Raw genomic sequence first — 14,287 nt, 5'->3', positions numbered from 1 at the left:
AAAAATTTAAATAATTTGAGATTTTTAACCCTGGGAATAGATTTCCAGGTAAAACTGGCTTGCCTACATAGCCATCCAGGTGAATCAAAATATCCTTTTTTATATTGCATTATTTTATTTCCTCTTCAGTGTGTTATCCTGTTTAACAATTCTTTGAACTTTGAGCATCTTTATTTAAAAGTGCCAGTGATTCTGGTGGTGTAAGTAGCTTAGTCATTCACATAATAGTATGACTTAGTTGAACCTGATTCTTTTCTCTTGAGAGTCTTGATCAGCAGCACTGAGAGAATTATAGTTTTTATAGGGTTATTATTTTTTGAATTGTGGTGAGAGAAGGTATTTTATTTTGGAACATGAAAAACTTTGGAGATACACAAGGTTGGGATAGAAGTTCTCTAGTATTGTTGAGGGCCGATTGGGACATTGGCTGCCTAGGAACCTGGAGACAGGGCATACTAGAGATTAGGAAAAGAGTAAAGAAATAAATATGGAAAGATAGAAAAGAGGTTTTAACTATTTCAAAATTTAGCCAAGAGTGTGCCCTTTGTGGCTTCTCTCCTGCTCTATGTAGCCTTTTCCCATCAAACTCCAAACTTGGCTTAGTGATGCTCAGGGCCATAGTTCATCTATATTATGAGTGAAAAAGTTTCTCAGTCTCTGAAAAACCTGAGATTAATACCATTGTTTCCAAGAGAGAAGATGTGTTCTACCTTTCAAGTAGTTTATAAGTAGATATTTGGAATATAACTGGTCTGAACTGCCTGTAACTCATAATTATAAAGCAGTATACCTTTCCTTTAGGACTGGCCTCTTCCAACTGTAGCAATTTGGTCTACTGTCAAAGGTCTGTCCCTTAGGTACTCTTCTCTGTGTTGCTGCTTCAGTGCCTGGGATCTTGTACAGATATTATTTTCTAATTGTGTTGTAGAGATGTAGTCGTAGGTATGCGCAGAAGAGCGTGTACAGTATTAAGACCATCAACTGTTGGATGAGGAAGAGCACCAGTTCTGGTTCCAGCATCCTCACTGGTGACTTGGGTGGACTCAGCAATTAATTTAACTTCTCTGAGACTGTTTCCTTTTTTTGAAAATTGAAATAATAGCTGCTTCATTCTTCTCACAGTTTGAGAATATTAAGTGAAATAATAGTTATCAAAAAGTTGGAAAAATATAAAGCACAATGTAAATAATCACTTCAGATAGTAATATAACATGGAAAAGATCTTTGCAAACTTCAGTGTTGGAGTTTTTTGTTTATTCTGAGTGATATACATACTATATGTGTGAAAGATTTTGTTATACTTTTTTTCTTAATGGAAAGTGAGAAACGTATATCTTCTTGAGCAGCCAAATAAGAATTTAAGGTTGATATTATGTTTCTTTAGATAAACTAACTTTGAAGATTCCTTGGAAGAACCTTTATGGAGAAGCAGTTGTTGCGACCCTAGAGGGATTATACCTGCTTGTTGTCCCTGGAGCAAGTATGTCACTTTAGGTTATAACCATTCAGTAACATTGCAATGAAATTAAATTGTTGCCTGGGTTAAGTCTTTTAATATGTTTAGTAAAATAGAAGATAATTTAAATAAACTAATCATATACATATATGCACTTAAAGTGTACATTTTACATATACACACATATGTATTACCACATTTGTATATAAAATAGTTTTATTTTATTGTTGGAAAGAATGATTTCAACCATTAAGTTTATTCTGTTCTCTGTGAATAATTATTTTGCAACTAAGGCTTTCTATTAAGTTGAGATGCATTAGACATTTACTTTTGGAGAATGAAATGAAATAAGTTTTAAAAAATGTACTGATGTTTTAATCTACAGATTTCAGGATTGGAAAATTTTTTCACATTTTGTTGCTTCTAATTTTGAATGAATGTTCTCTCAAAAATGTGTGTAAATAGGGACTTTTTTCTTTATAAATTATAGTATTTTAATTTTTAATTAATGTTTTAAGGCAGTGATCTTTCAGTATTATCTTTTGTTATTAATGTTTTCTCAGTTATAAGAACAATATAGTGTTAAGAAAAGTTTGGATATCTTAGGAGAAATTACTTTTTTTCTCAACCACAAAACAAACACAATTTTTATATTTTTTTCAAGCTTGCTGCCTGGGCTAACAGCTGTTGCCAATCTTTTTTTTTTTTTTCTCTTCTTCTTCTTCTCCTCAAAGCCCCCCAGTACACAGTTGTGTATTCTAGTTGTGAGTGCCTCTGTCTGTGCTATGTGAGACGCTGCCTCAGAATGGCCTGATGAGCAGTGCCACCTCTGCACGCAGGATCGGAACTGGCGAAACCCTGGGCCGCTGAAGTGGAGCGTGCGAACTTAACCACTTGGCTGTGGGGCCGGGCCCCACCATTTTTATTTTTATATTTTGCTTTCCAGTCTTTACTATATACATCCTTGATTTGATGTAGTATTTATCATACTATATTTACAACATGGATTTGGCTTTTTCACTTAATATATATGTTTTTAATATGTTTCACAGTTTTTTCATGGTGATAGTGACAATTTCGAAAGGCTGTATGATATTTCGTTGTGGACTGCCTACTGTTTTTTACTGTTACAGTGAACGTTATAACACCTTCTTATAGATATCATTTTTATTCTTTTGTGTTATTTCCTTAGGATACATTATCGGAAATGAAATTACTAATAAAAAGGATATATATATCTGATAATTGTTGATACGTATTCTTGAATTACTTTCTGAAAGTCTTTTTATCAATCTACATTAATACCATCTGGTATTAGCTATTACATGTTTTCTGTAATTTCTCACAATTTTTGCACTCAGATATAATAACTAAAAAATTTCTAATGTACTTTCTGCCTTCCCTCTGTTCCTTCCTTTTACCTATCTACTCACTCTTTTTCCCTCTTACCCTTTTTCCTATCTTCCTCTCTTCCTTTAATTCATTTCCTTCCCTCCTTTACTTTTTGATATAAGCTTTGTAAATAAATAGGAATCATTTATGTTTAAGCTTTTTGTAAAACTAATCTAAAGAATGCAACCCTTCTTTGCCTTACAAAAAAAGACATATTACACACACATACACAATCGTAATGAGGCTGAAGTTTTCCTAATGTTTATTTATTAATTGCCTTTCTTTATGTGTGAATTAACTATGTATTTTTAGGTATTAAATATGATGCTGAAAAAGAAGAAAAATCCTTGCAAGATATTAAACAGAAAGAGCTATCCCGAATTGAAGAAGCCCTTCAAAAAGCAGCAGAGAAAGGTATGGTAAGCTTATGTTTTAGATAAACTTAGATATACCTATATTTTAGATATGTTTAATACACTGTAAAGAGGATACTTTCATAAGCTGTCATAGCTGTAGTTGCAAAGAAAGAATCTATTAAAGTCATGTCTCAAAATATTGATTATAAATATTTTAATGACTAGCATTTAGGAATCATTGCCTTTTTCTGTGATTGTTTTATCTCACTGCCAGTTTAATTTTCCCACTTTTCTTATACAGAAATACTTTATGGAGACTTCCCGAATTCTCTGTGTTCTTGCAGACCTGTTTGTTTTTGCCACTGGTTAACAGTTTCTTTGCCTGCATTTTTACTTGTGTTCTTGGAAGATAATAAAGTTCAGTATATTAATATAGTGAGATAATGTTTAGACGAAATGGTGCTGTAATTCTATTCCCAGATGTATTTCTTGATGTTGTATAGGAGATTTTTGAAAACATGATTCTTCAGATTTCAACATTTTAAAATCTTGCCTTGTTTTAATATTTTGTTTTTATCTAAAAATAGATCTGGTGACTATTTTGACTTGGTTTATGGAGCAAGAATAGGATAAGATAAAAAAAGAGTAATCTATAGAGTGATGAGCTGGAAGACTTTTCCAAACCTGCAGTTTGTTTTTCTCTTTCAAGTCAAATCACATCCTGATTGCTGACTGGGTTATAGGGTTACTGGCATTTTATATCATTTTCGTGTCATATTTTGCATCATATCGTGCCATATGGTGGCATATTTATATATTTCTGTTATGAAAGAAGATGATACCAGAAATGCTAAGGCATTTCTCTTTGGTCTATCTAAAAAGATGTGGCAAATAGTGAGTGAGAAATGATGGAACTTATATTTAGATATAATATTTCTTTTCCTGGCCTAAGCTACTGACATTTAATTGAATCAATAAGAAGTCTCCCTTAAAAATAGTTTGCCCATTAAAATTGTTTATCAATGATTTTAATTTTTTTTGCCCCAAGTGTTTTCTCTTTTACAGAATTACTGATTCTTTTACAAAAAATTACTAAAATACTTAAAATACAAAAGATATCTTAATGGAAGAAATAAAAAAAGCCTAAACATTTTTTCCCTTTGTTTTTTATACTTAAGCACATTTTGTCTTTCTGCTGAAGATTAAGAATCTATATTTTTATGAAAAGTTTTCTTTTTTTCTATTTTATGTGCCAAATAAAGCAAGGTGATAATCGTTTTGTTTTATGACAATCCAGTGTGATGATTTGTTTTTATTCACTTTTGGTTAATTAGTATTATGGAACTAGTACTATAAAAATGAAAAGAAAGACTTAGAGAACACTAGAATTTCATTTCTTTCTTGAAACAGTTCAGATTAAATATATTTTCTTAACACCCACATAGAATTATATATATTCATCAGTAAGTATATTGACATATACTTAGATATATTGATATAACATGTAAATATACATTTATAATCTATAATATATAATTGTTATATTTTCCCTTTTAAGGAACAAACCCCAACTCCTCCTTTTTTTTCTTTTGGATAGAAATAACTGGGATTGCTTAAAAAATATTTTAGTGTTTCTAGTGAACTGTGAGAAGAAGCCACTCCTGTTTTAGTCATTGACAACTTAATTGGCAAAACAATAACCTGCTATACATTTTGTATTGTGTACCTAGGAAATTTTGTCTTCTGAGTTTTCAGTGCTTATGAAAATTCTGTCTTTGGGTCTGGCAGAGAGGCTATTAAGGATGATTTGATGTATCTATAGGAGATGAACTTCTGTAGTATTAAGTTTGTGTAAATAGGACTGTTAGGTTTATATAATAATAATTATATTGTGGTTTCTTGGTTGATAAAATTTAGGTTTTGTTGGGATAGAACTAAAATTCAGAAAGTGAAACTCACTTTTAACATTGTTAGATTTGTCAGAAAAAAGTTCTGAGTATAAAAGAGAATAAATTCAGGAATTGGGAAATGTGTTGATAGAGATTGTTTTTCCTTAATTGTCAAGAAATATATTTAATTATCTTAACTGCATATAAATTTTTTTCTAGTTTCCGTGACTATGGATCCCATCTTCATATATTATTTTTTATGTGAATGATAGAAGACAATCCAGACCTTTAGATGCTTTGCATTTCACCATATTAATTAATAGTTGTCACTAATTACTATACTTTGTTTTTCAGACATTATTTTTTCACTTATTTATTTTTTCTTTTTTTTAAGTTCATAATAGTTTACATCAATGTGAGATTACAGTTGTACATTATTTCTTGACTGTCACTACGTAAGTGCTCCCCTTCACCCTCTGTGTCCACCCCCTACCCCCGTTGCCCTGTAACCACTGCACTGTTTTCTTTGTCCATGTATTTGTTTATATTACATATATGAGTGAAATCCTCTGGTGTTTGTCTTTCTCAGACTGGCTTATTTCGCTTAGCATAATTCCCTCCGGGTTCTTCCATGTTATTGCAAATGGGATGAATAGTCTTTTTTTCTGGCTGAGTAGTATTCCATCGTATATATATATACCACATCTTCTTTATCCAATCATCAGTTGATAGGCACTTGGATTATTTCCATGTCTTAGCTATTATGTATAGTGCTGCAACGAACATAGGGGTGCATAGGCTACTTTGTATTGTTGATTTCAAATTGTTTGGGTAGGTACCCAGTAGTGGGATAGCTGGGTCATATGGCAGTTCTATTTTTAGATTTTTGAGGAATCTCAATACTGTTTTCCATTCTGGCTGCACCAGTTTGCATTCCCACCAGCAGCGTATGAGGATTCCCTTTTCTCCACACCCTCTACAACATTTGTTATTTTTAGTCTTAGTGATTATAGCCATTTTAACAGACATAAGGTGGTATCTTAGTGTAGTTTTGATTTGCATTTCCCTGATGATTAGTGATGTTGAACATCTTTTCATGTGTTTATTGGCCATCTGTATATCTTCTTTGGAAAACTGTCTGTTCATATCCTCTGCCCATTTTTTGATCAAGTTGTTTGTGTTTTTATTGTTCAGTTGTGTGAGTTCCTTATATATTATGGAGATTAACCCCTTGTCAGATACATGATTTGCAAATATTTTCTCCTAATTGGTGAGATGTCTCTTTGTTTTGATTCTAGTTTCTTTTGCCTTGCAGAAGCTCTTTAGTCTGATGAACTCCCACTTATTTTTCTTTTCTTTCCCTTGTCTGAGAAGACATGGTACTTGAAAAGATCCTTTTAAGTTCGATATCAAAGAGTGTACTACCTATATTATATTCCAGGAGTTTTACGGTTTCAGGACTTATCTTCAAGTCTTTGATCCATTTTGAGTTTATTTTTGTATATGACATTAGATAGTGGTCTACCTTCATTCTTTTGCAAGTGGTTGTCCAGTTTTCCCAACACTATTTACTGAAGAGACTGTCTTTTCTCCATTGTACATTCTTGGCACCTTTGTCAAAGATTAGCTGCCCTTAGATGTGTGGTTTTGTTTCTGGGCTTTCAGTTCTGTTCCATTGATCTGTGTGCCTGTTTTTGTGCTGGTACTATGCTGTTTATATCATTATGGCTTTGTAGTACATTTTGAAGTCAGGGATTGTGATGCCTCCAGCTTTGTTCTTTTTTCTCAGTATTGCTTTAGCAATTTGGGGTCTTTGGTTGCCCCAAATGAATTTTAGAATTCTTTGCTCTATTTCTGTGAAGAATGTCATTGGGATTCTGATGGGGATTGCATTGAATCTGTAGATTGCTTTGGGTAGTATGGACATTTTAACTATATTTATTCTTCCAATCCATGAGCAAGGAATCTCTTTGCATCTCTTTAGGTCGTTATCAATTTCTTTCAGTAATGTCTTATAGTTTTCATTATATAAGTCCTTCACCTCCTTGGTTAAAATTATTCCTAGGTGCTTTATTCTTTTAGTTGTGATTGCAAATAGAATTGTATTCTTGAGTTCTCTTTCTGTAAGTTCGTTATTAGAGTATAGAAAAGCAACTGAGTTTTGTAAGTTGATTCTGTACCCTGCAAGTTTATTGTAGTTGTTAATTATTTCTATTAGTTTTCTGATGGATTTTTTTGGGTTTTCTGTATATAAGATCATGTCGTCTGCAAACAGCAAGAGTTTCACTTCTGCACTTCCTGTTTGGATTCCTTTTATTCCTTTCTCTTGCCTAATTGTTCTGGCTGAAATCTCCAGTACTATGTTGAATAAGCGTGGTTATCCTTTTCCTGTTCCTGTCCTCAGGGGGACAGCGTTCAGTTTTTGCCCATTGAGTATGATGTTGGCTGTGGGTTTTATTATGTTGAGGTAATTTCCTTCTATCCCCTTTTTGTTAAGAGTTTTTATCATAAATGGCTGTTGGATCTTGTTAAATGCTTTCTCTGCATCTATTGAGATGATCATGTGTTTTTATTCCTCAATTTGTGGATGTGGTGTATCATGTTGATTGATTTGTGGATGTTGAACCATCCCTGGGTCCCTGGTATGAATCCCACTTGATCATGATGTATGATCCTTTTGATGTATTGCTGAATTTGGGTTGCCAAAATTTTGTTGAGGATTTTTGCATCTATGTTCATTAGCGATATTGGCCTGTAGTTTTCCTTTTTTGTGCTGTCCTTGTCAGGCTGTGGTATCAGAGTGATGTTGGCTTTATAGAATGTGTTAGGAAGTGTTCCATCTTGCCTAATTTTTTGGAATAGCTTGAGAAGGATAGATATTAAATCCTCTCTGAAAGTCTGGCAAAATTCCCCAGGAAAGCTGTCTGGTCCTGGGGTTTTATTCTTTGGGATGCTTTTGATTACTCTTTCAATCTCTTTCCTTGTGATTCATCTATTCAGATTGTCTGTTTCTTCTTGACTCATCTTTGGGAGGTTGTAAGAGTCTAAGAATTTATCCATTTCCTCTAGATTATCCATTTTGTTGGCATATAGTTTTTCATAGTATTCTCTTATAATCTGTTGTATTTCTGTGGAGTCTTGTTATTTCTCCTCTTTCATTTCTGATTTTATTTATCTGACCTTTCTCTCTTTTTACTTTCTAAGTCGAGCTAGGGATTTGTCAACTTTATTTATCTTCTCAAACAACCAGCTCTTTGTTTCATTGATCCTTTCTACTGCCTTTTTTGTTGTAATAGCATTTATTTCTGCTCTGATTTCTATTATTTCTCTCCTTCTGGTGACTTTGGCCTTTGTTTGTTCTTCTTCTTCTAATTCAGTTAGGTGTAATTTGAGATTGCTTATTTGGGAATTTTCTTGTTTGTTAAGGTGTGCCTGTATTGCGATGAATTTCTCTCTTAATACGGCTTTTGCCCCATCCCATGTGAGTTGGTATGGTATGTTATCATTTTCATTTGTCTCCAGATATTTTTTGATTTCTTCTTTAATTTATTCAATGATCCATTGCTTGTTCAATAGCATAATGTTTAGTCTCCACATCTTTCTCCCTTTCTCAGCTTTTATTTTGTAATTAATTTCTATGCTATAAAGCTAGAAATGTTCCATGTGCACTTGAGAAGAATGTGTATTCTGTTGTTTTGGGATGGAGTGTTCTATGTATGTCTGTTAAGTCCAACTGGTTTAGCTTTTCATTTAATTCCACTGTTTCCTTGTTGATTTTCTGTCTGGATAATCTATCTATTGATGTGAGTGGGGTGTTGAGGTCCCCTGCTATTATTGTGTTATTATTAATATCTTCTTTTAGGTTTGTTAATAGTTGCTTTATGAACTTTGGTGCTCCTGTGTTGGGTGCATAGATGTTTATAAGCATTATTTCTTCTTGATGGAGTGTCCCTTTGATCATTATGTACTGCCCCTCTTTATCTTTCTTTACCTGTCTTATCTTGAAGTCTACTTTCTCTGATATAAGTATTGCAAAACCTGCTTTCTTTTGTTTGCCATTAGCTTGGAGTATTGTCTTCCCCACCCCTTCACTCTGAGCCTGTGTTTGTCATTGGAGCTGAGATGTGTTTCCTGGAGGCAGAAAATTGTTGGGTCCTGTTCTTTAATCCATCTTGCCACTTTGTCTTTTTATTGGAGAATTCAATCCATTTATGTTTAGGGTGATTATTGATGTATGAGGGCTTAATGCTGTCATTTTATCACTCATTTTCCAGTTTTCCTGCATTTCCTTTGTTTCTTGTCCTGTGTGTTTTGGTCTACCCATTGAATTATGTAGTTTTTAATGATGTTTTTCTTTGTTTTTTCCTTATTTATTTTTTGTGTCTCTGTTCTGCTTTTTTGTTTAGTGGTTACCCTGAGGTTTGTATTCAGACTCTTGTTATAAGATAGTCCATTTTCTGATAGCCTCTTATTTCCTTAGTCTAAACCAATTCAGTCCCTTTCCTCCTCCCCTCCTAAGTTGTTTTTCTCATATCTTGTTCCAACTTGTGTTGGGAGTTTGTGGTTAATGTGACAAGGTTGTCTTTGTTTTTGCTGTTTTCCTTCCCTTTAGCCCAATACTGTAGTTGAATATTTACTATCCTGTTCTGATTCTATTTATCTCCTTACTCTGTGTTTTGTGACTCCTTTCTCCCTTTTTTCCTTTTTTCAGGTATGAGGTCCTTGAGGTTTTCGTGTGTGTGTGGGTGGGGGGGGGGGGGCATCTCGTGGCTATGGAGTCCCTTAGCTTTTGTTTGTCTGGGAAAGATTTAATTTCTCCCCCATATCTGAAGGATGTTTTTGCTGGATAGAGTATTCTTGGCTGAAGATTCTTGTTTTTTAAAGATTTGAATATGTCGTTCCATTCTCTCCTAGCTTGTAAGGTTTCTTGCAGAGAAATCTGCTGAAAGCCTGATAGGGGTTCCTGTGTAGGTTATTTTCTTCTGCCTTGCTGCCCTTAGTATTCTTTCTTTGCCATTCGTTTTTGCCAGTTTTATTACTATATGCCTTGCAGTAGGTCTTTTTACATTGATAAGTCTAGGAGATCTGGAAGCTTCTTCCACACGTATTTCTCTCTCTTTCCCTAGATTTGGGAAGTTCTCTGCTATTATTTCTTTGAACATGGTTTCTGCTCCATTCTTCTCTTCATCTTCTTGAATACCTGTAATTCTTATGTTGCATTTCCTCATTGAGTCGGATATTTCTCGGAGACTTTCTTCATTTCTTTTTAGTCTTAGTTCTCTCTCCTCCTCTGTCTGGAGCATTTCAACATATCTATCTTCAATTATGCTGATACCCTTCTCTATATGTCCACTTGAGTGTTCAGGGAATCCATATTTTGCTTTATCTCTTCCATTCTGTCTTTCATGTCTAATATTCCTGATTGATTCTTCTTTATAGTTTTAGCCTCTTTTGTGAAGTAGCTCCTGAACTCGTTGAATTGTTTCTCTATATTCTCTTTTACCTTGTTGAGTTTTTTGATGATAGCTATTTTGAGTTCATTGTCATTTAGCTTACATATTTCTCTGTCCTCAGAACTGAGTTCTGGGTGCTTGTCATTTTCTCTTTGGTCTGGAGATTTGATGTAGTGTCTGATGTTGGAGGATCGGGTCTTTCTCATTCTGATATTATTCGGTTGCAGTTACCACCTATCGCCACTGGGTGGGGTGGGGGTCAAGAGCCACATATTCTGAGCCCTTTGCTTTCAGCTGATATCCCAGGCAGTGGTATGGCACAGGGTGGGTGGGAGAAGGGGTGCTTTCTCCTGTGTGCACTCCAAGCTTTCTCAATCAGCTCTCACTTTCTGGTCTCCTGGGGTGTTGGCTTGATGCGGTCACCCCTCACGAAAGCTTTTGCCCCATTAGAGGGCTTCTCTCTAGGCTGCAAGGGCCCTCGGGAGTCCTTGGTGATCCTGTGAACCAGCGTCCCCTCCCTGGCTCCTTCTCTCACAGATCCTCCTGCAGTCTCAATGGTAGTTTTTAGGAGAGGGAGTGAAAATCTCTCTTACCCCATTCTAGCTCTTCTGAGGGGGGCTCCAGCCTCTTTGCCCTCCATCGTGTGGCTATGTGTCTCTCCGAGGTTTTTTTTTTTACTATGTTAGGGTGTCCTCTGTTGGAGTATGGATGTCCCTTTTTGTTGTATGTTGGAGGGGAGAGAGTCTTGGGCAAGTTCACTCCACCATGATGCTGACTTCCTCTCTGTTTCTTGATTTAAAAAGCACAAAAGCGCCAATAGGCACATGATAAGATGCTCATCATCGCTGATCATCAGGGAAATGCAAATCAAAACTACACTAAGATATCACCTTACACCTGTTAGAATGACAAAAATATCTAAAACTAATAGCAACAAATGTTGGAGAGGTTGCAGAGAAAAAGGAACCCTCATACACTGCTGGTGGGAATGCAAACTGGTGCAGCCACTATGGAAAACAGTATGGAGATTCCTCAGAAAACTAAAAATAGAACTACCATACGATCCAGCCATCCCACTACTGGGTATTTATCCAAAGAGCCTGAAGTCAGCAATCCAAAAAGTCCTGTGCACCCCAATGTTTATTGCAGCACTGTTTACAATAGCCAAAACGTGGAAGCAACCTAAGTGCCCATCAACAGACGAATGGATAAAGAAGATGTGGTACATATATACAATGGAATACTACTCAGCTGCAAAACAGAACAAAATCATTCCATTTGCAATAACATGGATGGACCTTGAGGGAATTATGTTAAGTGAAATAAGCCAGCGAGAGAAGGATAATCTGTGTATGACTCCACTCATATGAGGAATTTAAAACTATGGACCAAGAACAGTTTAGTGGATACCAGGGGAAAGGTGGGGTGGGGGGTGGGCACAAAGGGTGAAGTGGTGCACCTACAACATGACTGACAAACATTAATGTACAATTGAAATTTCACAAGATTGTAACCTATCAATAACTCAATAAAAAAAAAAAAGCACAAAAGCACCATCACACGTCTAGAGACTCAGAGAGATAAGATGAAGAAGTGATTCAACTCTAAGCAGCAGATGACAAAAATGAAGAAGTCTTTATGCTGATCTGCTTTAAAAAAACATGTTACCTAATTTGTTTTATTTGGTAAAATAGAGTGCTGCCTACTGTCATGTGGGGGAAAAAAGAAAATTGACATATAACTATGAGTTTATTGCTAGAGTTTGCTTAACTGTAAAAATAAACTCCTTGATGTTTTTCTCCTTTCGTTTTATTGTAGTGAGTTTATTTTCCTGAAAAGGCTATTATAGAGTAAAGAGAAAGATTGAATTCCCAGTGAGGTCAAAAGATTTCAGAATACTGTAGATTCTGTATTTAAAATGTTAATTTTATCAAGTAGTATATACACACACTTTAAAAATCCAATAGTTTTGCCAGAAAGACTTATCATGAAAAATGTCAGTCCCCTGTTCCACCCTTCTTTATGCTTTAGACCCACTCCTTGGAGAGAACCATTGTTTTAGAAATACTAACATTCTGCTATTATCTAAGTTAATAATGTAAGGCATTATGTAGGATTTCCTGTTATGGTAATCAAGGAGTTTATCTCTCTTACCATCTGCTTTCCCTCTAAATTCACCTCCCTATATTCTCATTATATGGTTAGATCATAATTTTTGGCCAATTACTAGTTAAAATTTACATTTCTATGACAGTATAATTATTGTTCACTGCATAGGTCAAGTGATGCATTATGATTGTATTTAAATTCTTATCTAATCTTTTGTTTTTCTTGAATTTGTAAATGCTTCTTTTTTATTTGCTTAGTCTTTTATGTAAACTTACTTTTAATTCTTTTCATGTGCTGCATGAAATGTTACGACTGTCAATGTTATTTTCCAATTGCCCAAACCCAGCTATTAGTCCCCTCCCCGTCCCCCATTTTCTTCTGGAGATCTCCTTGTGAACTGCTTATGTTTTTAGTCTTGCTACACAGTTGTCATCCTGGGACTGGTCTTCATCACTCTTCTGTGTTTAATTCACTGTTTTCTGGGTCCCTTACCTTTTGATCTTTGGTAGTTTGTTTTGCCAGAGCATATCAAATAGCCTTTCAGAAAGGGTGCACTCCTTATAATTGTTAAAATCCTTTCAAGTCTGAAAGTCATTGTGTTTTACTTCTACACATGTTTGATTTGGCTAGGGATGGAATGCTAGGTTTTAAATTAGAATTTTGAAGGCAATATCTTCTACCTTCCAGGTACTTTTGAGAAGTCTGATGCCAATCTGCTTGACACATTGTTGTAAACACAAAAATTAGAAAATACCTGGACCCTACTGTCGAAGACTTACATTTTAGTTGGGAAAATAAGATGTATGCATAATAATAAACAGGAAAAAGTGTTGAGTTCCATCAAGGAGGTATAGATAGAGTGTTAAGGGGGTTCAGAATGGACATATCTTGTTCAGCCAAAGAGATCAGAGTAGACACTGTGAAGATATATATTTCAGCTGAGTCTAGAAGGATGAGTATGCAGAAAGGAGAGAGGACATTCTAGGTAGAGGAGACAGTGAAGGTGGAAAGGTATAGAGCATGTATGGGGAATGGCTAAGGATTTGGGAGTTTGATAGAGTGTAGTTCGATGTAAGTTGGAAAGCTAAGTTTAGGCCAGTTTTAAGAGATTTGAGTGCCATGATGATGCTAACGACAGTGATAGCAGCTAACATTTATTGAGTATTGAGCATATACTATTTTCCAGTCACTCTTCAAAATGCTTTATATGAATTGACTCATTTAATAGTTATAACTATTGATGTAAGTGCTGATATAAGTATATGATATAGGGCTATTATTGTTCCAATTTTACAGTTGAGAAAGCTGAAAGTTAAATAACTTGTTCTAGATCACGCCGCTAGAAAGTAATAGAGCTAGAATTTGAACCCAGTTTAGCTCTAGAGCCTATATTTTTAACTCTGTATTGTAATGGGCTTTAATCTGTAGCCAATGGGAGAGTCAGTAAGTTTCTTTTTTCTTTCTTTAAAATCCAGGGAGTGACATGATCAGAGCTGTTTTAGGAAGGTTAAACTTGCTCTGGTGTCTACACTGTATTTGGGGAGGGAAATGAAAGATGGTGCTATCTAGCTATTGTTAACACAAATGGTTAGAAAGGATTCCGGCAGTGTATCTAAAGAGAACAGATCAGAC

The 14,287-nt window shown here is 34.9% G+C and overlaps 1 protein-coding gene across 2 annotated transcripts in view; it reads left to right on the top strand.

The window, feature by feature from the left end:
• The window catches only part of VPS13C (vacuolar protein sorting 13 homolog C), a 171,159-nt gene that overhangs the window by 16,573 nt on the left and 140,299 nt on the right, over positions 1 to 14,287 (top strand). For both annotated transcript variants that reach the window (XM_046650441.1, XM_046650445.1), the window contains exons 4-5: positions 1,385 to 1,480; positions 3,161 to 3,262. In XM_046650441.1, coding sequence (XP_046506397.1) covers positions 1,385 to 1,480; positions 3,161 to 3,262 — 198 coding nt within the window. The remainder of the gene's footprint in view (positions 1 to 1,384; positions 1,481 to 3,160; positions 3,263 to 14,287) is intronic.

Source organism: Equus quagga, chromosome 2 (genome assembly GCF_021613505.1).
Source record: "Equus quagga isolate Etosha38 chromosome 2, UCLA_HA_Equagga_1.0, whole genome shotgun sequence".
Taxonomy (NCBI): domain Eukaryota; kingdom Metazoa; phylum Chordata; class Mammalia; order Perissodactyla; family Equidae; genus Equus; species Equus quagga.
Note: the sequence above shows the minus strand (reverse complement) of the source record. Positions and strands in the feature narration are given on the sequence as shown.